The following is a 24598-nucleotide window of genomic DNA, read 5'->3' on the forward strand; positions in this document are numbered from 1 at the left end:
GAAGGAATGGTGGGATCATGCAGGTGATCTCTATGTGTGTCCAGGGACACACACCACGGTCATAGGTTATTGATTATCAGAGTGTGGCCCCCAGCTGCATAAGGTTACCAGAATCCTGTTAGAAGTACCAATTCTCAGTTCTCCCTCCCACTTCAGGGCAAGCCTTAGCAATCTTCAGTGACTCTTAGATGCATCGAAGCTAGAGGAACAGTATTTTAAGCCATGGAGACATGGAACCATTGATCAGGTCCTGAGAATCAGGAGTATCTTACAGTAGATTTTGTAACCATTACTCCAAAGTGAATGCTGTATTAAGTTCAGTGGCCTCAGGAGACTCTTCACTTACCAAGAGGAGGATGCCTGGGAGATGTAAGTTTCCATTGAAAACCTTTATAAGGCTTAATTGCTAATATGTAGGTGGCAGCTGATACTGAGTTGTCCCTCCCACTCAGTTCAACTAAGCTTTCAACCTCTCTCTCTCAATATTCTTAATTAATGATCTGTGGCTTGTGAAGCCATTTCATCAGGGGTCTCTTGTCCCAGCATGTTTCTCCTTTGAGCATTCCTTGAAGAGGGCGTTATTCCCAGCAGTCAATTAGAAAAGGAAAGTCGAGGTGGCTCCCAACAAGTCCTGTGACCAATTAACTACCTCCCTTTATTCCTCTTTGTAGTTCTCTAAAAATGGGCCAGAGGAGGAAAAACTTCGTTCTGACCGGGAGCCCTGGCCTTGTTTTTCTAACACGCGTTTGTCCCGTTTAGATTTCAGTTTCCTGCCTTAGGCAGGAATTGATTGAAAATTCCCTTTGAACTCTTGATCCTTTTGTGGAAAGTAGTTATAAGATTGTTTCCCTAGCTGGGAGCAGTTGAACACACAGAGAGGGGAACTCAGCACCAAACTTTAAAGGTCGTTCCCACCAAAATCAAGGGATGATTAGACAAGGAACTGCAGTCACTTTAAGAATCATACTGGAATTTGGCTTTTTTTTCTTTTTGATTTGATAAAGCAGGGTGAAAGATGAATGAGAGCTTAATCTTAATCCTCTACTTCTAAGTAATTATTTTTATTGGCTCACCTTCTATTTACAAGGAAAATACCTTTAAAACTTTTATTAGATCTAACACCTTCTTTGGTAAAGTTCATAGAAATTTCCCAGGTTAGTCCCTCTCATTCCCTCACAGGCAGTGCTGAGGGCTGTTCTGGAATTCCCTGTGGGATGGGAATCCCCTTATATCACTGGGCACTTCCTATTATGGGGTCGTGATATTGTTTGTGGTTTCAGTCTCTCACTAAAATAATGTAACCAGGATTTTTGAGCAAGGAGTCACTTTGGGGAAGTAATTACACCGTCCAATGGCTTGCCAATAGCCACATGCAGGTTTTGAAATTAATGAATAATTGCTAGTTAATCAATCTCATTTGTCCTCACCTCTCACATAACTCAAGATACTATAGATAAAGAACACACCCATCATCACAGAAAGATACTGGGCTGTGGAGGTCAATTTTTCTTACCTTCACTGGTTGAGTTACTGGTGAGAATGATGTCATTTATTTGTTAACTCCTCTCAATTTATAACTAATTTAATGATATAGTTACTATCTGTTAACACTTCACTTTCTACATTGTCATTATTGCTCCCTATTTCATAGATAAGGGGATTGAGAATCAGGCAGGCTTAGGAACTTGCATACAAAGGCTTCTAGGAAAGGGGATATATATATATGCAACTCTCAAGCCCATGCTTTCCGTGTTAAAATTTCCCTCAGAAGATACATTCTCTGACTCTTGAGGTTAGTAAGCCCACATCTTTAGAGACACATTTTAGAAACATAAAAGCCAGTAACCACTGGTGCATTCCTGGATGTTTGAAGTGGCTGATACAAATACAGCAGAGTAGTCAGCCTGTCCTCCCCTGTGTGGTTTTCCTCATTTCTCACAGGAAAAAGACTTGTGTTCTATAGCGGCAGTGTGGTGATTCATTCAGTCATCCAATTTTATGGGTTTGGGGTCAGTAGTTTGATCTTTTGGGTTGGGTGGTGCTATCACTTCCTGTGGCAGATCTCTTCCTGTCTGGAAAGCCCTTCTGGTCTACAAGTCTTCCTTACATGGTGCATATAGCTGTCTCCTCATGTTTGTTCTGCTTTGCCTAGTTCTCTATCCTTAAGGCCCTAAAGAACCGAAAAGGAGTATTTATCTACCTTTAAAAACCGTGTTAATATTATTTTATTCTGACTATTTTCTTGGTTTGGAGGTTATTTTTCTTTTCTTACTCAATTGTGTGACATGATTTTAAGTATTGCTGCTTCTTTGATGTCACTCTTGCTTGACTATATGACAGTTTCTCTCAGTTTGAAAATGTATAATAATTAGTCACTAAATGCATAAAGCCAGGGCCATCCTGCCACTTATTCTGGCCACTAAAGGCAAAGTAGCCTAATAGGAAGTTAATATCCTTGATCGCCACATTTTACTACCATTAATAGCCTGACTCTTGACTAAGAATACTGCTGTGCTAGGCCTCTTAGATTTTTAGAGGCCAAATATTTGGCCTTAGCATGTAACAAAGGTCTATTTTTATAAAAACCATTAACTAGTTAGATTGATCTCATCCCTCCAAGTCACATTGATGCAATTTTAAGATTCCTCACCTCACAAGATCTAGTTTTTGCTACCTGAGATATTCACTCTTCATTTCTACTTAGCATCATTTATGTATTTTATGAGCATGTTCAGTTCACAGTGTCTTCTACCATATTGACAAAGGTGCTTTTAAAAAAGGCAGGGTGAGCCTGGAATCAAGGAAAAACTTCCCATCTCTTGCAAGATGTGGATGTATCAACTGCCTCTTGCGGCTTTGATTGTTTACTGACTATTAATCCATACCCAATTGTTCCATTGCTCTGGGTTTTATTCCTTTTAATTCATTGAGACCCTTTGCATCATTTTAGATTAATTTTGTCAGTATGTGTTGAGCTCCCACCCTTAGCCAGACCCTTTAAAATGTAGAATCATTAGGGTTTGCTAACAAATATGATGTGGAAAAGAGAAAAGGAGACACATCAAAATTAAATCTCAAGTTTTTGACCTGGACAACTGGAAGAAGACAGTTGCCATTTGCCAAGCAAGCTCAGCTCAACCTGATGGGAGCAGATTCCAGAGTAAAATATGGACAGTATAGCTTTAAATCTGTTAAACTGCTTGTTCAATATCTAAGTGCAAACACATTTTCATTAATTGGCAACTAGATGCATGTATCTGGAGTTGGAGGAGATCCAAGTTATTACAAATAATAATAATAATAACAACAACAACAGTATTAAATTAGATACTATCAGCTTTTGAACTGCCCAACTACCCACTGTCTGAAACTTGAAATGTGAGAGAGATTATGTGATGCTAGGAGAGCTCCAAGGATTGAGCGGTCAAGTCTTCCCTGTTTACAAGGTCAGTGTGATGGGGACAAGCTAGGACAGAACACTGGCAAAGAGCAGCAAGTGGGGGCGGGAACCAGGAAAGCGGGCTATTGCTGTCTCAGACATCAAGAGAGGACAGAGTGAGTGAACTATTTGTTAGGTGTCACTGAGAGGTAAAGTAACAGAGTATCCAAGAGCTGGACCATTGAACTTGGCAATGAGGGCTCTTGGCCACTGGTAATAGATGCTGTTTTAGTAGTGTGTTGTGAAGGACACAGGACACTGCCCAGTTCCTGACTGGCATTTCTGTGTGCTTTGCCCCCTACTTTCTACTAGTCATAGCAATTTAGAAACCCTTCAAGGAAGAAAATGAGGTTTGATTTTAATAATAGGAATTTTCTTCTTGATTCCCCCTCATAATCTATGAAGAATTAAAAGAAATGCCTCATTCTGTCCCTTTGGAAACATGCACTGTTATATCACCGCTCAGTTCTGAATTCAGTGCTGTGACCAGTGCCCAGTACACTGCAGTACCAACTGCCACTCCACTGTTCCGAGAATGGACTCACATGAACCTAGGGACTCACACTCTTTAAAGAACTCAAGCACTATTGTAAAATCTCACTGGTTAGACTTTCTCCCCCTTTCATTCCATTTCTGTTCTTTCCTTACTAGTCCTTGCTACTTGTCAACTGTTGTTGGGGAATGTTATTTTAAGGTGTGTTACTTTTGTTTATGTTGCATTTGTTTAACTCTGTGAAGCTGTGTTACTGTGCCTGTCTAAAACACTTGATGGTCTAATAAAAATCTGAATGACCAATAGCAAGGCAGGAGAAAGGATGGGCAGGACTGTCAGGCAGAGAGAATATATAGAGGGAGAAATCTGGGAAGAGAAAAAGTAAGAAGAAGGAGCGAGAGATGGAGGAAGACCCAGGGGCCAGCTAACCAGCTACACAGCGAGCCACAGAGTTAGAAACAAAGAAAGGTATACAGGAATAGAAAAGGAAAAGCCTGGAGGCAAAAGATAGATGGAATAATTTTAAGTTAGGAAAAGCTTGGCAAGAAACAAGCCAAGCAAAGGCCAGGCATTCATAATTAATAATAAGCCTCCATGTGTGATTTATTTGGGAGTGGGGTGGTAGGCCCCCTAAAAAAGCAAAAACAAACAACAAGCCATGATCCAGCTTTTTTGATTTTCTTTATCTTTATCATCCTACTTCAGAGGATGTTACTGTGCTAGTTGGTTTCATGTTAGTATCAAAATTTGGAAGTGAACCAGACGTGAATTTTTTAGATGTTCTGTGGTTCTCATCCCTGGCTCCACATCACAATTGACCTCCAGAGATGTTTTTATTGTTCTTTTTAAAGACAACAATTCATGCTAACTAAAGGAGCAATTTTTTTTCATAATCTTGACAAAATTGTGGTGTCTAAAGGCGTTTTGGAATTGCTTATTTTAGTGAACTAGCACCTTCTATTGAATTATGTGGTGAAAGCTTGTCAGATCCTTCTTATATCATACCGACATTGCTGTGAATAGTCTTCTGGGATTCATAGGGACAAACAGCAGACTTTCTTAAATTGCAGCAGCCATGAGAATCATCTATAGTCTGGTAAAACACAGAGTCTTGTCCCCATCCTGGCAATCTGCATGAGATGCCATATTTGCAACTCAGGCTAGCTACAGAAAATGCTGGTACTTTGAGAACCAGTGGTCAAGACAAGGCTGTGGTGATAAGTACCCTTCAGGTTATACACACACAGAGCTTCCCCCAAAATGATAACCAAGAGGAAGAGTATGACAAGGACACATATGCACCTAGCACTTGCCTCTTTGTGGCCTCTCTAGTTCTGTTGACCCTGAGCCCTGCAAAAGTACAAACCTCTTGTGTGCAGTGTGCTTGGGGAGTCTTTATTCTAAGGTTGTGTCTCAGTTTGCTGCCACATACTTAGATTCTATTTTCTCTGTATAAGTAATGTGTAGCCTTGTCTTTGTCCTGTCAACCTTGGCACTCCATTCATAAATGCATGTACATGTGTGTGTGTATGTCTACACATGTACACACACACACACACACACACACACACACACACACACACATCTCTGTATGAGTAGTGTTCGAGCAAATTTACTACCCCAGAAAAAATTAAATGACAACTTGGTAGGGTTAAGTGCTAGTCAACTTTATTTGGCAAATTCTTTGTTGTTTTGAAGTAGAAGAAAAGAACAATGCTGTGGGAGTATTCTTTAAATTATTTTGTATTTAACCAAAGAAATGGGATTTCTCAAAATCATTGAAAATCCCCAAATTCTTGGTTAAAGTTTACTTGGTTCCACCCAAGGAGGTAGGAAAGTTGTGCTACCAACCTTCCACCTTCATTTGTATCATTCCCAAACCTCCCTCTTAGACTGCCTTACATTTAAAATTACTTCTCAGTCTAGGTATTGGTCACTAGGGAAATATTTAGAGGGTTTTTCTCTGACTCATAATAATATTTTATAAATTCCTTCTACTCAAGTTAACCTGACTTTTAGTTTGTCATCAGGGTATAAAAAAGTGTTTTCTAATGTGCACACACATATACTCACATATACACAAACTTGTGCACATACTCACACCACATGTATACATACACACCACCACATGTATACATACACACATATACACATACACATCTATACACACATACACATATATGTACACATACATGCACACACACAGAAGCAGGGAGAGGGAGAGAGAGATCTATGATAGAAATATACAGGGACTGAACTCTTGTTGTTTTCCAAACTCCTCTTCTTCAGGGTACATATGCCATGATTGGTCCCAGTCATGTCCCAGACCAGCCTGCATGTTGCTAACTCTGGATGGTGCCTGCTTTGCAGCCCTTCGGTGACTCTCAGGAGTCCACAGTAATTTCTGGGTAGTTATCTTTTCTTTCATGTTCACTGCAGCAGAAATGTTTAAGACCAGAATTTATATTTTTCACTTTGCCATCTGGCATGATTATAAGCCATCTGCCTGCTCTTCTAAGACGCAATGTGTTGCTAGAGTAAAGCTACAAAAGAATTGTTTTTTAATTGATAATATAGAGTCTAACTAAAGTGTCCTGGAGTTTAAAGCAAATACCACCTTTGGAGAGGAGGGGAGAGAGAGGTTGACATCACCTGCCCTACACCTAGGCCATTGTGTCCCTCATTGCTATACATGTTCTGAACCTGCCACAGGCCAGGTGAATGAGGTCAGAGGGCTACAGATTACATTTGGAAATTGCTAGGGAAAGGATCTAAAACAATGAGTTACCGGACGCCTGTTCTTAACTGCACTCTGTACACACTGATGAATAGAGTTTCTAGTTTTGTGCGTATGTCCCAGTGGTGTGTATTAAAGCTTGCCTTCACTAACACCACTTTCAGTGGGCACTGCTTTATTTCCAGCATCATGGTATGTCCTTTCCCAAGCTTTGTTTGTAAGTTGCCCTATCATTACCCTAGCCAAAAAGCAAAAGTCTTTCTCTTTCATGAGTAGAAGACCAGGAACAGTGTGCTAAAGGACGTCAACCAGCCTCTTACTCTTTTCTCTTTATAGAAGCTATCATCAAACCCACTTGCTCTGTTTCTCCCCACTTCTTTCTTCTTTATTTCTTTATGATTTGCTCTTTGTCTCTAGAATCTTTCCCCAATCTTACTAAGGAATCTACTGTAAATTTTTGAATGACTGGAAAATTGCTCACCCCTGACCTGTAGTTAGAAGCCCTACAATGAACAAGTAGGAGAAAGCAGCTCTCTTCTCCCAGCTCCCTTTGGTCTCATATTTGCCACTCCCTTCTCTGCATCCCTTCAACTAGAAAAACTTGAACTGAAAGATTATGTCATCCGTTGACTTGACCCAAGAACATCCCTCTGATAGATCTGATTCACAAAGCCTAGATTTGTCCTCGCATCTTGTTCTACTGACTGATTTGAAGGTGGGAAAGTAGCCCCTTGGCTTTAACCAGTGGGTATTGTTGCCCATTTCCATGAGTATGTGAGGTAGTCTCACTTGTAAGGTATGAGCTGGATTCTGCAGCCTCGTTCTGAGCATAGGATATAAAGAAAGGGAAGTGGTCTCTCCTAGAGCAGCAAAGCTGTTTTCACCAGCGATGCTCTCCCTAATTTCACAAATCCCCTTCTTTGCCAGCCGTGTGTCATACTCAGTACTGGGAATTGATAACCCCAGGTAACAGAAAGTAGATATTCATGTAGTACTCTGAGTGGGACAGATGTGGATATAGTCAGGTGTTTGCTGACGGCAGTAAGCTTTAGAGCAGAGGCAGAAAGAAGTGCTGTGGCAGTGCTGAGTTTAATCCTGCCCGGGGGTGTCATGGAATACCACAGAGAAGGGCATATTATTTGCAGAACTCTTTCCCTTGACCATCTCCAGCCACATTTCCTGTAGTTCATATGATGATTTCTAGCCATGTAATTGGCATTTTTTATTACGTGAGGTTTTGTAATGTCTTTGTATGGGCCATGATGGAATGATAGGACAAGCTGCCATATTGTGTGTGTCTCCTTGGTGACAATTACAGAAGAATGTACATTATGTATACAGGTGGAAACAAGTATATAGACAACCCTGGAGGTGGGATCTTAGAGTGGAAGTCTCTTTGAAGATCTGATGGATCCTCTTATTTCACATATAGGAAAACTGATGCCTAAGAGATCTCCTTGTTCCGTTAGGATGGCCTTGCCTTGTGTCTTCTTTGTGTAGTTGGGTTTAAACACATCTGCCTGGCTCTGGTTTCTACTGCTTGTCATGCTCTGTCCTGCTTTGGAGAGCTTTCCAGCCTGCCAGGCCCTTTACTCCCTCTGCCCTTGTAGGGCTCCTCTGTAGCCTGGGGCTTCCTGCCTGCCGTTAGTGTCATGTGCTGACCTTGAGTTGTGTGTCTGCATTGGGAGACCGAACTCATGGGGCCTCTTTCTCTGAATGCTGTGGTTGGTTTTTTTCTCCACACCTTGCTGTTCTATGGGATTCACTGAGTCAGCACCTCCCAGGTAGGGTCTTCACTCTGTTGCCTCTGGTCCTAGGGTGAACACCGTGAGGGTGTGCAGTACTGTGTTGGCTGTGCTCCTCTGTCGATGAGGGACTCAGACAGTGTGCACACCCTTCTACCTCTGTGGTTTGTATTGATTTTCATGGTGAGACATGCTAACATTTTCACTTTTATGTTATACTTTTGTAAAGTCAGCAGACAAGGTTTCCCTCTGAAGACTCAGAGAGAAAGCACAACATAGTGTTACATCTCTGACATTCTTAGGAATGCAGTAGGTGAAATAACCAATGTGCTTGTCTGACATTGAGTTTATGGCCAGGTATTCCCAGGATCCTTGTATTTTAAATTTTGAAAAAAAAAAAAACTGTTGCCACTGGTGATGAGAGTTATTATCTCTACAGAATAAGGAGAGAGGAAGGTATTAGTTTATTAGCTATTGGGCTCAATAGCAGTGACCTTGTTCCCAAAAAGGGCTTTTGAGCCCTTTCCTTGCTGATGTGCCTAAAACTCAGGGCAATTTGTTTGGTCATATGTTCTTTCTTCCTGCTACTAAATGTGAAGCATGTTCATGGGCTGCTAGAATGCTAATCAGATGGGCTTTAGGATTGACATGCCTATGGACCCATTTCTACTGGAGCTCATGTTCTAGCAGGGATGTCTCTTCCACAGACTAGTCATTTAATGCAGAAGTCTCTGAGCACTTAAAAAAATGTATCTGATCCAGAGGAGGAAGATTAAACTGTTCAGAAAAGCTTCCTAGAGCTATGCATGGTAGGTTTGGAGGGTGCTGGAGGAGCCCACCATGCAATGGACAACAGCAGTGGGGCCTGGTGAAAGGCTCATACTACCAGGCTTGGGTAGGAGAGCCCTGTTGATGACATTGCAGGTTCATCAGGAACACTAGGAACGATTCTGATAGTCTAAGTGGGGATGATGTGGACAGTAGAACAAGAGTGGAGTAGTGTAAGTGGGGATGATGTGAACAGTAGAACAAGAGTGGAGTAGTGTAAGTGGGGATGATGTGAACAGTAGAACAAGAGTGGAGTAGTGCAAGTGGGGATGATGTGGACAGTAGAACAAGAGTGGAGTAGTGCAAGTGGGGATGATGTGGACAGTAGAACAAGAGTGGAGTAGTGTAAGTGGGGATGATATGAACAGTAGAACAAGAGTGGAGTAGTGTAAGTGGGGATGATGTGGACAGTAGAACAAGAGTGGAGTAGTGCAAGTGGGGATGATGTGGACAGTAGAACAAGAGTGGAGTAGTGCAAGTGGGGATGATGTGGACAGTAGAACAAGAGTGGAGTAGTGTAAGTGAGGATGATGTGGACAGTAGAACAAGAGTGGAGTAGTGCAAGTGGGGATGATGTGAACAGTAGAACAAGAGTGGAGTAGTGTAAGTGGGGATGATGTGGACAGTAGAACAAGAGTGGAGTAGTGCAAGTGGGGATGATGTGGACAGTAGAACAAGAGTGGAGTAGTGTAAGTGAGGATGATGTGGACAGTAGAACAAGAGTGGAGTAGTGCAAGTGGGGATGATGTGAACAGTAGAACAAGAGTGGAGTAGTCTTAAGTGGGGATGATGTGGACAGTAGAACAAGAGTGGAGTAGTGCAAGTGGGGATGATGTGGACAGTAGAACAAGAGTGGAGTAGTGCAAGTGGGGATGATGTGGACAGTAGAACAAGAGTGGAGTAGTGCAAGTGGGGATGATGTGGACAGTAGAACAAGAGTGGAGTAGTGTAAGTGGGGATGATGTGGACAGTAGAACAAGAGTGGAGTAGTGTAAGTGGGGATGATGTGGACAGTAGAACAAGAGTGGAGTAGTGCAAGTGGGGATGATGTGAACAGTAGAACAAGAGTGGAGTAGTCTTAAGTGGGGATGATGTGGACAGTAGAACAAGAGTGGAGTAGTGCAAGTGGGGATGATGTGGACAGTAGAACAAGAGTGGAGTAGTGTAAGTGGGGATGATGTGGACAGTAGAACAAGAGTGGAGTAGTGTAAGTGGGGATGATGTGAACAGTAGAACAAGAGTGGAGTAGTGCAAGTGGGGATGATGTGGACAGTAGAACAAGAGTGGAGGGTTGTCTGAGAACTCATCCAAAAAATAAAACAAGATGAGGGGACCTATTCAAGAGGACTAGGGAAAGACAATGTCGGGGTGTCTCCCTGGGTTTGGGCTGCCACCTCTAAGTGGAGGGGTGAAAGTGAGGGAGCCATAGCCTGTGTATGCACAACCCAGTGCATGGAATGTGGAGCTATTTCTCATAGGTCTTGGATTTGCTTCTAATGACTGCCTCTGGCTTGTGGAAGAAGTAAAGGTTCACATGTTTCCTATCCTGAAGAGAACTGGAGAGTTTTTCTTCTGAGAGTAGAAACAACCTCCTAATTAAGGCTGAGGAGAAAGGGAGGCTGTGCCTCCTGCCGCCGTGCTCAGAAGCCTGTTTTGTTCCCTTCAGGTTACTCATGAGAGAAGAGAGTGGAGCTTTGAGAGCAGAGAATTTTCGAAGGTGCAATACTCCTGATTAGTGTAGATATCTAAGCTCCTTCTACAGAGAACGAAGGCTTGCTGGCTGTCTGGGGAGAACCTTCCAGCACAGAATTTTCCAGAAACCTAGGAAAGTTCTCTCTTGCATTGCCAGTGTAAGAGTTGAGGATTTTTTTTTTATTAAGAAATTTTTTTCATTCATTTTACACACCAATCAAAGATCCCGTCTTTCCTCCTCCTGCCCCCCAGCCTCCTCCTCTCAAAAAAAAAAAAAAAGAGTTGAGGATTTATTTATTTAAAGAAAGAAAAATTTAATTAATCTATAATCAAGCATAGACCAGGGTGTGAGAAAACTCCAAATTGAACCTTGTGTTTCATTGGGAGCTTCACTGGATTTAGATGGGGAAGCTGGAGCTCGATTCTGACCAAGTTCGCATAAAGGCAGGCCTCTTTCTATTATGACTGTAGGATTCACAATACAGTGGATTTTTTTTTTTTTTTTTGGCAGTGCTTGTGGCCACTAGAAATCACAGCTCTGTGTGGTTAGAGTTGTTGCAGATATCTGAAAATGCCAGAGATGCACTTCACTGCCATCAGTGTGCTGTTATCACTGGGTCATCAGCTTGTGATACAAATCATTGCCTGCAAAACACACACACATTATTATTGTATCACACATTTGGGACCGCTTTTAAAGATTTTGATAAATGTACTTCAATATAGTCAGTTTTTAAATCCTACATATTATATTTTATGATTTAAAAAGCATTCTGAGCACATTTTATCAGATTTTCAGTTGGCTAAAGAGAGATACATGGCATACAAAATGTTACTGTCCCCCAGCTAAGTTCTTGTAGTTGTGGCATATGACCTCCACCTGGTGGCAGCATACACCTTAAAGGTTAGATCTGTAATCAACGATTTGGAAGAAATTCTAAGCATAACAATATACTTGAGTATGGTTTTCAAACATTTTTTTTTTTACTGCAGCCCACAAAAAGAAATTAGCCTTTCATCATAACTCATACATAGCCTACATTTCACAAAGCAGTTCTCAATCTTACCATGTGATACACTGATATTTTTTATGGCTTTCTAATATTCTCTTGGACCTCTTTAATTAAAATAAATTCTGGGTGCATCACACTAAGTTGCATTCAGACAGCCACGTACATTGGTCTCATAGGAGGCCATATAATATACACACAGTTTCAGACCTCATACTTACATTTTAAATTTATTTATTAGTGGTCAATGATTTATACATGGTAAGAACAGAAGAACTGCTTTTAGGTATACAACCAAGATCCCCTTCAGGATCCATCATCTTCCTGTCACTGCATTTGGCTTCTTCATATACCTCTCAGGAACTGCCCTGGCACTTGACTACACATGGCTCTCACTGTTGTAGGACTTCCTGTCATGGAGCCATATTGTAAGTATCCGTTGGTCTGGCCTCTTTAGCTCATTCTGTTTTTGAGATGAGTCTGTTTTGGCTGTGTCAACATTTTGGTGAATGCTATTCCATTGTGTGACCAGAGTACAACTACTTTATTCTCCTGTTGATGAGCCTTGAGTCTCTCTTCAGTTTGGGTTAGTGTGAACAGAGCTCTGAGGCTCAGGTAAACTTGTAGGGTGGCCTTGTTGGCCTAGACAGTAAGTGCATGACCACTTGTAGGAAACTGGCAACATTTGCCAAAGTGGTTCAGCCCAGTTCCATTCCCACCAGTGTGTAAGTTGGGGCTGCTTCATCTCCTCCGTGCCATTTGGTGTGCTATTGGACCTTGTACTTCATTCTCATGCATTTTGTGGCTGTAGCTGTTGATTGGGAACGGAGTTTGATTGGTGAACTGTGATGTTGAACACTTTTTCATGTGCAGCCATCCATTTTTCATATTTGTGCTGTGTATTTAAGCTTAGATTTTAAGAACACGTATCAGCCCATAGAATTTGTTTCCATATTTTGTATACCAATCCTTCATGTCAAACATGCATATTTCTGAGTGTATTTTATCCAGTTTGCAGTACACATAGCATTCCACTGGTGGTATTGCTGATGAGCAGACATTTCTTCTTTTGATGATGTCCAGTTTAATCAACAATTTTTCCTTCAATGTTTTGTATTTTCTAGATCATACATAAGAATTCTTTTCCTGCCCTTATGATGAGAATAATAGTTTTTGGTTTTCATGCTTAAGTCTGTAATCCATCTCAAATTAAATTTTGTGTCTGGTAGTAAGGCAGATGCCACTTGAGTTTCATTTTTCTTTCTGTGTTTGTACCTGATGCTCTAGCACCATTTGTTAAATCTGCTTTCATTGTGTTTTCACAAAAGTGTAAAAAGGAAATGAAAGACCTTCTTAGAGATTTATAAAAGTGACTTTCCTACAGGTCTATTGACTGAATCTGTGTCTTTTGGATATCCCCAACCTATGGTCTTGGTTATACATTCTTTCCTTTCCACAGTGTTTGTTTACTGTTATCTTGGTAATCTTAAAAATGACTTATGAGGTATGAAGATTTGTAAAGTTACTGCCTCTGTGTATGTGTTTGTGCACGAGCCCCTACAGGCTCCCCTGCATGAGTTCCTACATGAGGCCAGAGGTCAGCATCTTCCTGTATTGATCTTCACTTTCTTTTTTGAGACAGGGTCTCTTATTGAACCTGGAGCTTGCCATTTCAGTTTGACTGACTGGCCAGTAAGCTTCCAGAATCTGCTTGTCTATGCCCCCCCACAGCACTGGTACTTGAGGTACATCTCAGGGCTGGTACTCATGCTTGCATAGCAGACACTTTACCCACCAAGCCATCTCTCTAGCCTGGCTACATCTTTTCATGAGATCCATCTACCTGCTGTCCGGTGTAGAGACATTAGCTACATGGGGCTACCAATTTTACTTTAAATAAAATTAAAATGTCAGCTTTTCAGCCATGGTTGTCGTATTTTGAGTACCCAGTTAGCTATACTATTGTACCATACAGACATACAATCTTTTCATTTTTTTTCTCTTAATGTTCTGCGTGAGCTAGCCAATAGAGTAAGAAAGGAAGCTTTGAAAATTCACAGCATATTTGAAACTCTCCTTAGTTTTGATAACTGGCATCCAATGTCTACCTTCTTTATTCTCTGTTTTTTTTTCCTTCTTGTTTTTCTGGGTATTTATTTCTAGTCCAAGCTCTTTGGTCAACCTAATTTCTTGTCAAAAGGCAATAGCTTAATAGATTCTTTACTACTGTAGGCAGAAGTTTCTGTCTCACCAGAAGCTCCCAAATACACACACCAAGGCTTATATTAATTATAAATGCTTGGACAATAGCTCAGGCTTGTTACTGGCTATCTCTTACATTTAAATTAACCCATATTTCTTATCTACACTCGACCACATAGCTTAGTACCTTTTCTCAGTACAACATGTTCATCTCGCTTCTCCCTGAGTCTACTGGCAACTTGTCTGACTCCACCTTTCTTTATCCCAGCATCCTTAGTTTAGTTGCCCTGCCTATGCTTCCTGCCTGGCTACTAGCAAGTCAGTTTTTTATTAACCAGTGAGAGTAATACATATTCACAGTGTACAGAAGGATTATTCCATGCCAGAGAAAGGATGTCCCTGACTCTGTATATAATTGATCTTTTCTGAAGTCTACCTAGTACTGATTGCCTTGTTCAACTTCTCTCTCTGTTTGGCAGCCTTCCAGCTGCCACTGAGATTTCTGGTGAGCCCTTTTCAAGATGTAGTCTAGAGACAGTAATTTGTCATTTCTGTCCTAGTTAAGCCTGTATTTCTTCTTAGCATTGCCACTATAAATATGAACTTATGGATGTTAGTAGCCATGCTGAGATTCTATCCAGGAGTGATTTTGTTGCTGTTTTCTTGTGTGGGGAGTATGTGAGATTCTCTGTAGTTGTCTACTGTGCATGAGCTTCAGATACATTCTGCCATTAATAAATATTCACCCCTTCTCTTTCAGTGTGGAAAATTTGCTGTCCTCGTGGATCTTCATATAGTGCCGCAAGGTTCAAACAAAGATTCCAGTTGGTTTTCTGAACAGAAGAAAGAGGTACAACAAACATTTTTGTTTTTTAAACAGTTCCTTTTTGTACCTGCTGAAAGAAATGTCAGCTCTTCTCAGTTTTCGTTTTCATTAATGTTTTCCTTTAAAAAGTTGAGTGATAGTTAACTACTGAAAAGTAAGACTATGCCTAGTAACAAATATACATGTGTGTCCACCTCTGCCGTTGAGAAACTGACACAGCCATATGTTTCTTACGCTAATCTGTTGTTGACTTGATTCTCTGTGTGTGTGCATCTGGTGTTAGGGATTTAATCTAGGGCCTTTACATGTTTGGTAGGCACCTCATTATCTCTATGTCCTCATCTCAGGCTCTGTTATTTATACCAAAAATTCTAATCCCCTTTACTTTGGGGAAAATGGTTCTCTATAATAGAAAGGGAGGAAAAAGAAGCCAAACTACTCCAAGCAGGCAGGGATTTTGATCTGAGTGATGAGAAGGCTAGTGGCACCAGGAACAGGTGTGGAATTCACACAAGGCTAATCTACATCTGTATTAATCCTTACTTCCATGTTCACCTCTTTTCACTGTCATGGGCCTTTGACAAGTGAAGAGGAACTTCAGTCTTCCCCCTCTGCTGTTGGCCAGCCAGGAAAGCAGATAGTTGGTATGGATGGATTGATTGAATAACACAAGTTTGGAGTATGTAGTTTTGCTCTGCTAATACATAAAATTTTAGGAGAATTTTGGGGAAAAAAAGCTGTTGGGTGAATTTCATAGCCTAGAAATATTGAAATGTTTAAGTAAAATGTAATTATTTTACTGTTTACTTCCAAAATTGGCTATAGTTGATTAAGCTTTTCAGTGATCACAGTTGTGATGGTCAGCCTAAAACTGATGAGTTGCTGTTGCCATGTGAGCAGTTAGTCTTTGTACTAAATTGCATGCCAGAGTAAAAAAAAAAAAATCTCTGCCATTCCTAAGTATTTGTTTAACCATGGTTAATGCATCTAAAATATAAAATGTGTCATTTAATTATTTTTTTTCATTAGTAAGACTTTCCAGTCAATAGTTAACTATTTATTTAAGAAGTGACTCATTCCTGGGGAGCCGAGATAAGTTCCTAGCACACACATACACATACATGCTGTGGGATGGTCTGTATGTCAAATTGCTCTGATTGGTCAATAAATAAAACACTGATTGGCCAGTGGCTAGGCAGGAAGTATAGGCGGGACTAACAGAGGAGAAAAGAAAGAAAAGGAAGGCAGGAGTCACTGCCAGCCGCCTCCATGACAAGCAGCATGTGAAGATGCCGGTAAGCCATGAGCCATGTGACAAGGTATAGATTTATGGAAATGGATTAATTTAAGCTATAACAACAGTTAGCAAGAAGCCTGCCACGGCCATACAGTTTGTAAGCAATATAAGTCTCTGTGTTTACTTGGTTGGGTCTGAGTGGCTGTGGGACTGGCGGGTGAAAAGATTTGTCCTGACTGTGGGCCCGGCAGGAAAACTCTAGCTACACATACACACATACATCAAAATCAAAATCTTCAAAACCAGTTATTAGTAGTTAAGTTACAGGAGAGTCAAGAGTTATCCTTGAGTCTCTACCTATGCTTCTCTCCCATGGTTTGCAAGGGTTGCGTCTGATATTTGACCTCCCCTAGAGCTTCCTCCTCCTCTGTCTTCAAATTTGACCAGATAAGTTTGACCGATAAGGCCTCAGTCTCCTGTGGCTTCAACACCCTCTCTGTGAGTTCCTGTGGTGGGAAATCATTGTTTGTTTCCTTCTGTCGAGATCAGGGACAGGTACTGAGGCAGAGGCCTGTTCAACAGTTTCAAAACAGGCCAGTTGGATGGTTCCATGGATAAAGGTGCCTGCCACCCAATGCTGACCTGAGTTCAATTCCCAGGACAGGCAAGGTGGGAGGAGAGAACTAACTCCTGTAAGTCGTCCTCTGTGCTCCACATGTACACAGCATCATATGTGTGCCCACACAACTACACACATATACACTACAAGTAAATGAGTAAATGTAATTTAAAAACCTTCAAAACATATTGCTCTTCATTCCTTCCTAGTGTTTATCTGCTGCCATTACTTTTAGAGGAGTAAAGAAAAGTAAATTGTATTAAGCAGTAATGTTGAATAGTAACAAAACTAATAACAGGAGAGAGGAACGTGCTGTTTGTGATCATTTGTTCATGTCCCTAAAACTAACCTATCCACCCACTCAGTCAAATGGTAGCACAACCAGTACTTTGTGGTGATTATTTTGCAGGGATACCTAGTGACCTAATGCTAAGAAGAAGACACAAAGTTTCATGTGATGAATTTTTCGTTAAGGAAATTGATTATGGACTGTTCTCTTGAAGACTTTATATTTAACAGGTCAGGACTTTTGTCCTCTGTTCTCCATCTTGTAATCTCAAATTCTAGGCCACTAACACATGTCCATATGATTCAAATTAGTACATTCATTCCACCAAAGTAAGTAATATTTCAATCAAGGAATCTTACCCTATGATTTCTGAAAGGTTCTCAGATCCACCATTTCAGGCCCCAACTTTCCCATGTTCCCTCACAGATTGAAGACTTAAGCTGTAGACCTTTAACGTTGATATTTAGGCAGTTTTGACCAAGAATGGTTGATATGGGATGTTCTAGAGCCAAGATAATGTGAACCACCTCCTCTGGAAAGCACATGGGTAGATTTCTTGTCAAGGTGCCACATCCAGCTGCTTTGTTCCAACTAGTACCTAGTCCAGAGCATTGAGGCATGACTTAGCAGAGGTGCATGATGGGACCTGCAGAGAGCTGCTTCAGTGGTGAATGCAAGAGGTCCGCTTACTCTACCAAGCTGAGCTTTCCTCTCAAAGCAAACTGATAGTTTGCTGCCTTTTTTAAGCAATATATGTTCACTGATATTGGAGTTAGTCAGAGATAATTTATGTCCATATCTTCAAAAGGAGACTTGAAGAAAGTTTATGACTTTACATATGTTCGATCAATGCTTTCTTGTTTTTTAATCTTTAGATCATCTCATGATTGGGGTTTCATAAACAACCAGTTTGATTGCATTAACAATCACTTTGATTAAAAAGAGGGCTGGGTTCATATATTAAACATATGTTTCATTTGAGTCCAGGTCAAATTGTCTTTGGACTCTAAGAGACAAACTGAAATTGTCTCATTTGTAAACTTGAGGAAGCAAACACGAGCCTCTGTTAGCATAAGGAAGCTGTGCCTGTCTCCCTCTCACTCATGGATTTTTACTTGGTCTTTCACCTACTTCTCAGATAGTGCTGGCTGTTTTCTTCTCCTGCATTGCTCTGGGTCTGAAGATGCTGCTTTACCCAGCCTGGCACATCAGTTCTTAGGTATCTGTCTACTCTGACATTGCCTGTTTTTAATTCCTGAAACCTGATTCCCATAAAGAATGCCTAGAATATAGTGAGAAACTTCATGTGTATGGGCTCTATTTTTGTCATACTATTTTTAGTTCTAGCCTTATAGGGTATTTATGACCAAATTTTAACAATCCTTGTTGCCTTGTGTGTCTTCTACATATTTTCTAGCTCAGTCATAGTTGAACCCTGCATGTGAAGCAAAAATTATTAATTGCTAGAACAACAGTATGAGGCAAGGCTGCCTTTGTGTAGTGTGAGCAGTGCCAAAGCATTCAGCTGTAAATGGATATCTTTATATTCCACAAAGCACTGCATCTTTTAGCTGCAAATAAAAAGCAAGAGAGAGGAGACTGACATTTGTATTTTATGTAAAAATGTCTATGTTTGTGTTAAATCAAGGGTTTTATATACTGTTTAAGGAGTATTTGCAAAAAAAAGAACAAGCAGCCAAAAACCTGGTTCATGTTGTAATTACAAAGAGTCTCAACGATTAACCTGTGATGGCTTTCTGAGAAACAAGTGGAACAAGTTTGAGGTGACCTGAACAGCTCTGAATCTGCTCCAGAATTGTTGGGAATTGATCTAGGATTTATTACTCATTAACTATCAGTTTTATATGTAGCTTCCCCTGATTTCCTGTGGTAAATTGCATTTTCTTGGTAATGCAGGAAACACTACACAAAATATTAATACCCATAGTGTGGTTGGATTTCTGAGTTATTTTTTGTTGCTGTCCTTTGTAAATATTACATGCCAACTAGTATCTCTAGAAATTTATTAATAATATGGCATGCTGAAATTGAATTCAAGCCTGGTTCTGCTATCTAATAACCAGAGACACGAGAATAACCAGAGACACGAGAAGTTACTTTTATCATTCATGAATGAAGAATATGAATGTGATTTTAAAAAGCAGTTGGGTCTAGAGCATAATCACAATGGTAAGAAGATCACATTACCCTCTTGCCAACATGCTGACTCTCTTGTGTTTGTAAACCCAAGGCCAGAAACCAATGAGTGATGGTGGTTACACCACAGTAAAATGTAAAAAATAAATTTGAACCATGCTGGAAAATGAAAGGTTCCACTCCACTGTTTCTGGCTTTTCTTGTATAAATAACATCAGGTAACACTGTATCTGCAAGCAGGACAATAGTGCAGTGAGACAGGGGGCCAGAGCCAGTGGCAGCTGTAACCTGTCCCCAAGCCACCTGTACTGACTATAGGAATGTTCTTACACTCCTTTCTGCCTCTGTAAGTACCCCTTGAGTTCCATGCTGAACCTGTATAGATAGCTCCGTGTGATTTATCCCTTCTTTCCATATAGTGTGGTGGACTGATACTTATATGAAAACATTCCTGAAGTCACATCCCGCTTTTGAAGTAAGCTTTTAAATCTTCCGTTTGGAATTGTGAAACTGAGGCAGAGAAGAACTAAAGTGAGCCAACATCAGTCATGGGGCCGTCTTTGGTAGCACATTTAACGTGCACTGCACCCCAGAAGACAGCACGGCATTCAAAGCTAGGTTAAAAAGCTAACTAAATGCCAGCATTTGCTTTTTCAGCATGTATAATCTTTTCTTCTTTGCATTGCATTAAACTAGAAATGTCTAATGTTTTAAATTTACTCTAGGAAGTTTGCTTGCTGTTAAAAGAAACCATTGATTCCAGAGTTAAGGAGTACGTGGGCATGTATAAACAGCACAGGCCATCAAATGCAGAATTCACAAGATCCAGTCCCTTGTCCTTAAAAGGTAGGCAACAAGCACTGCGATTTTGGACAAAGAAAATAGAATTTCTGCTTTGTAGAGATTGCAATTATATTCGACTCTGTCGTGTTAGCATAGTGATACATTAAAAAAATATGCTGTAATGAAGATACTGAGTTTGAGTAACAAAAATGCACCAAAAAGCCCTAAAGGGCTTTTAATGGTAGGCAAAATATATAAAAATAGCAAATAAAACATTCTTAAGGAAACTGTAAAATTTTAAAGGTCTTTTTTGGTTTTGGTTTTTTTTTTTTTTGACAAATAGTCTTACAAATGGATTTATATTAATACTGACATAAATTGATTCAGTATCTTATGCTTTTAAAAATGTTTTCCAGTATGTCACTACTTGAGATGTTCTCAAACAGGAGCAATGTTATTCTGGGGAACATTTGGAAATGTGTGCAGAGAGTTTTGGTTGTCATTACTGGCAAGGGATTGGGTCCTGCTGGCCCGTAGTGAGTAGAGGCCAGGGATGACACTACATTCACAGGACACAGAGCAGCCCCTTCATAACAGACTACTAGCTCCAAAACCCAAAGGGCACCAACATTGAGATTCTACCTCTGGTGACATGGTGATGTATTTGTCTTTGAGTTACAGGTGAGGAAGCTGAGAGTCTATAGATTAAGTGTCTTGACCAAGTACTAGGTCATCTCAGGATTGAGATTGTGGCTTATTAGTACCTTCCCCTCATCCTGTCCCCAGTACTTACCTTGGTGCCTGTGATAGAGATGTAGTGACATGCTGAGTGAGAACTCCGGTGAGAGATAAGTGGCGGAGCTCAAATCCAGACCTAGCTCTTGTGGCCTCCACCCCAATGTTTATTCTATTCCCCCAGTCTTCTGCTTTGTTTGTTTTTCTATTTTATTTTGTTTGTTTGTTTCTCACTTAAAATCAGCATTTCATAGCAGCCTGTGTTACAAATACAATCAGTGCATGGTAATTATCAGGCTACAGTAGGTAGACTATGGTGAACCCCACTATGCTAACAGAACATCTGTTTAGGAAAAATACTGGATTATGTACTCCTCTGAAACCTTCCTTGATCCAGAGTGCTCACCTTATGTCAATGATAAATAAACAAGTAGTTTTTGTTACCCAAAGTGAAAGGCTTAGAGAATGATATTTTTAAACCAAGCAATGTTGCTTTCCAGCGGCTCTCAACCTATGGGTTGCGACCTCACAGGGGTCACATATCAGATATTTAAATTACAATTCATAATAGTAGCAAAATTACTGTTATGAAGTAGCAACAAGATAATTTTATGTTTGGGGGAGGGGTCATTACAACATGAGGAACTATATTAAAGAAATTAGGAAGGTTGAGAACTGGCTTTAGATGACACTCTCTGAATTGCCACTCAGTATTGTTATAAATTCAGAGAAAAGCCATAGGTTTTTGTATCCATTATACCTAAGTAGACCTGGCCTGTCTCACATTTTATCTGGTGCAACAGGAAAAAGATTGGAGCTGGATTCTAAGACTCCTGTCTCTGGTGCAGCTTTTACAGTAGGTGGTTTGATCCGTACTCCAGCCAGCCTTTCCCTTCCATCCCAGCCCTGACTGCTGAGACTGAGTACTCACTACCCGGCTTCTCTCACAGACAGTTCTGGTCCTAAGATGACAAGAATATGTCCTCAGGTTTGTGTGAGGAAAAGGCGTGTTGATTTTTAAGCAGACAAAATGATCTTATTGTGTACACAATTCTGTAACCTTTCCCCACCTAATATATTGTAAAAATAATTTCATATATCACCATAAAAAACTGTCGTTGTAAAGTGCAGATAAAATTTACTATTTAACAACTTTCAAGTGTATACTTTTGGCAGCATAAATATGCTCACATTTTTGTACAGTTACTACCTTACCAATCTCCAGAAGTTTTTCATTGTCCCATCTGGAACTTTAGCCATGAATAATATGTCCTCATCCTCCAGCCTGTGCCCCTGGTAACAGAAGTCTTGCTTTCTGGCCCTGTTGTTTCTACTACTGTCAGTACCTCATATGAGTGGAGTTATGTAATATTTGTCATTTTATTGTCTGACTTATTTCCTTTACAGTTACATTTTCAGCATTCATATAGCAACATTTATAAGAATTTCACATCTTTTGTAATCTTCCAGTGTATGTCACATGGCCTGCTCATTCATCTACTGGTGGATTGCTTCCATGTTTTGGCTGTTATGAACAATGTTGTTGCAAACGCTGTTATACAAATTATCTTTTCAAGATTTTTGGCTCTTTGGAATATATGTTTAGAAATTTCTGGATCATGGTAATTCTTTTGTTTTTTGTTTTTGAGGGACTAACATGTTTTGCCACCATGACTGCATCATTTTATATCCTCACCAGCACGAGGGTTTTGTTTTGCCTACATCTTTGCCAACCCTTATTTCCTGATATTTTAATAATAGCCATCTTAATGTATGTGAAACAATCTGTAATTGTGGTTTGTTTTGTAGTTGCTGTTGTTTTGCCATTTACCTAGTGATTAGTGATGCCAGCCATCTTTTCATGTATTCATTGGCTATTCATATATCTTCTTTGGAGAAATGTCTATATGCCCAGTCCATTTTTAACTGGGAGTTTTTTGAGGGAAGGTTGTTTTTGGAGGGCTTTATATATTATGCATATAGATTCCTTACTGACTATATAATTGACAAATATGTTGCTCAAATTTTAAATGATCTTTTAATTAAAAAAAAAACCTGGATCCAGATATTGTGGTAAATGCTAAAAGATCAGCCACTGCCACGTCTTACCTCTAGGACTCCTCAGCCTGCAAAGCCTTCAATTCCTGTCTCCTCATGCTTTATATACCTTTGTCTACCCAGCCGTCACTTCCTTTCTAGTGCTGGGATTAATGGTGTGTGTGCTTCCCAAATACTGGGATTAAAGGTGTGAGATCTCAAGTGCTGGGATTAAAGACATGTGACTCCCAAGTACTGGTATTAAAGGTGTGTGCCACCACTGCCTGGCTATTTCTCTGCTAGACTGAATCAATCTCATGTAGTCCAGGGTAGCTTTGAATTCAGAGATCTAAATAGATCTCTGCCTCCTGAATGCTAGGATTAAAGGTGTATACCACCACTGCCTGGCATCTATGTTTAATCTTGTTCTATTCTTTACTCACCAGATTCCTTTTTAATAACAAATACAGGAGAATTCCAAGGGCTGGTTGATTCTTCAATATGCTGAGCATTTTACTGCTCTTATACCAGCTGTTCTAAGGCATGTAGTTTTTCTGTTGTTAAAGGCCATTGCTGAACCCATACAGGCTTTTCTGTTAATCATTTTAAAGGTAGGGATGTTGGTGTCTTTGAAAGATCAGTAGATGTTGTGCTCTGTTTTTGTACAATCTGGATGGTTGGTGACTGTTCTGTATAATAACTTCTAATTTTTCCCCAGAAACGTGTTAGTTTATGGTTTGTGTCTGAGATTGGAGGAATGTTATTCTGGGTATTCCATTGAGCTAACAAATCATGGCCCCATAGATTCATAGCTATATTAGCCACATATGGCTTTAATTTCCTCTCTGTCCTTCTGGCCCTATACATTCGACCCATCTCACCTTCTGTTTCACTTGAGATAATGTTCCAGTCCCTAAAAGTTGAACATTTACCTCCTGAAGAGGCCAATTTGGATGCCAAGATTCTAGTGTAATTATTGTTACATCCACATCTGTGTCTACAAGACCTTCAATGATGTCATTTATTTGTTATTTTAATTTTGTTTTTTGTTCATTTATAGAAGTTTGCCAAAAAATTCACTTTATGGTTTCTCCCAAATTTTTTGTTCTCTCTTCTATAGCTGTTCTAACACCCTGAGCAGTATGGTTTTTTATAATAGGCATTAGGTTCTTTAATTGCTCTGAGAAGGAGTTTCTTCCATGGTGACAGGAAAGGACTGAACAGAATTTGACAAATATTTTCTCAAATTTGGTGGTTTGTCTTTTCCCTCTCTTGATGGTTTACCTTGTTATATAGATGGTTTTGAGTGTGCTAAAGCCAGAATACCACTCACTTATTTTGTTGCTAATGCTATGATGTTATGCCTGTGGAAGTCATTGCCAAGTCCTGTTTGTGAAACTTTTCTTGTAAAAATAGTTCTATGGAATTTTAAAAAATTAACCATTTTATTTAGTAACTTGATCCCATTTGAGTTAGTTTTATATGTAAATTAAAGTTAAAACTCATTTTCACGTGGTTGTCCAGTTTTCTTGGTATCATTTGTTAAAGACTACTTTTCACATTGAGTGGGTTTGGTAATCTTGTCAATAATCATTTGAACATCAATGCTGGTTTATTTCTGAGCTTTCTATTCTGCTTTAGTTGTTTGTGTCTGTCACTGGTACCAGTTCTACAGTCTCTTGATATACCATAGCTTTGTGGTAAGTTTTGGAATCAGAAAGCTTTAGTCTTTAGTCTTTTAATTTGTTAGTCTTTTTCAAGATTGTTTT

General features: G+C 40.0%; 1 protein-coding gene across 4 annotated transcripts in view; it reads left to right on the top strand.

Annotated features, from left to right (window-relative positions):
- Positions 1-24598, top strand: part of Slx4ip (SLX4 interacting protein) — a 175587-nt gene that overhangs the window by 97227 nt on the left and 53762 nt on the right. For 2 of the 4 annotated variants that reach the window (XM_052724668.1, XM_052724666.1), the window contains 2 exons: positions 14907-14996; positions 20000-20120. In XM_052724668.1, the coding sequence (XP_052580628.1) occupies positions 14907-14996; positions 20000-20120 (211 nt within the window). Of the gene's footprint in view, positions 1-14906; positions 14997-18255; positions 18337-19999; positions 20121-24598 lie in introns of those variants that run through there. The other 2 variants (XM_052724669.1, XM_052724670.1) reach the window with 2 other exon arrangements.

Source organism: Peromyscus californicus, unplaced genomic scaffold (genome assembly GCF_007827085.1).
Source record: "Peromyscus californicus insignis strain IS unplaced genomic scaffold, ASM782708v3 Scaffold_7__1_contigs__length_154581171, whole genome shotgun sequence".
Classification (NCBI taxonomy): Eukaryota; Metazoa; Chordata; class Mammalia; order Rodentia; family Cricetidae; genus Peromyscus; species Peromyscus californicus.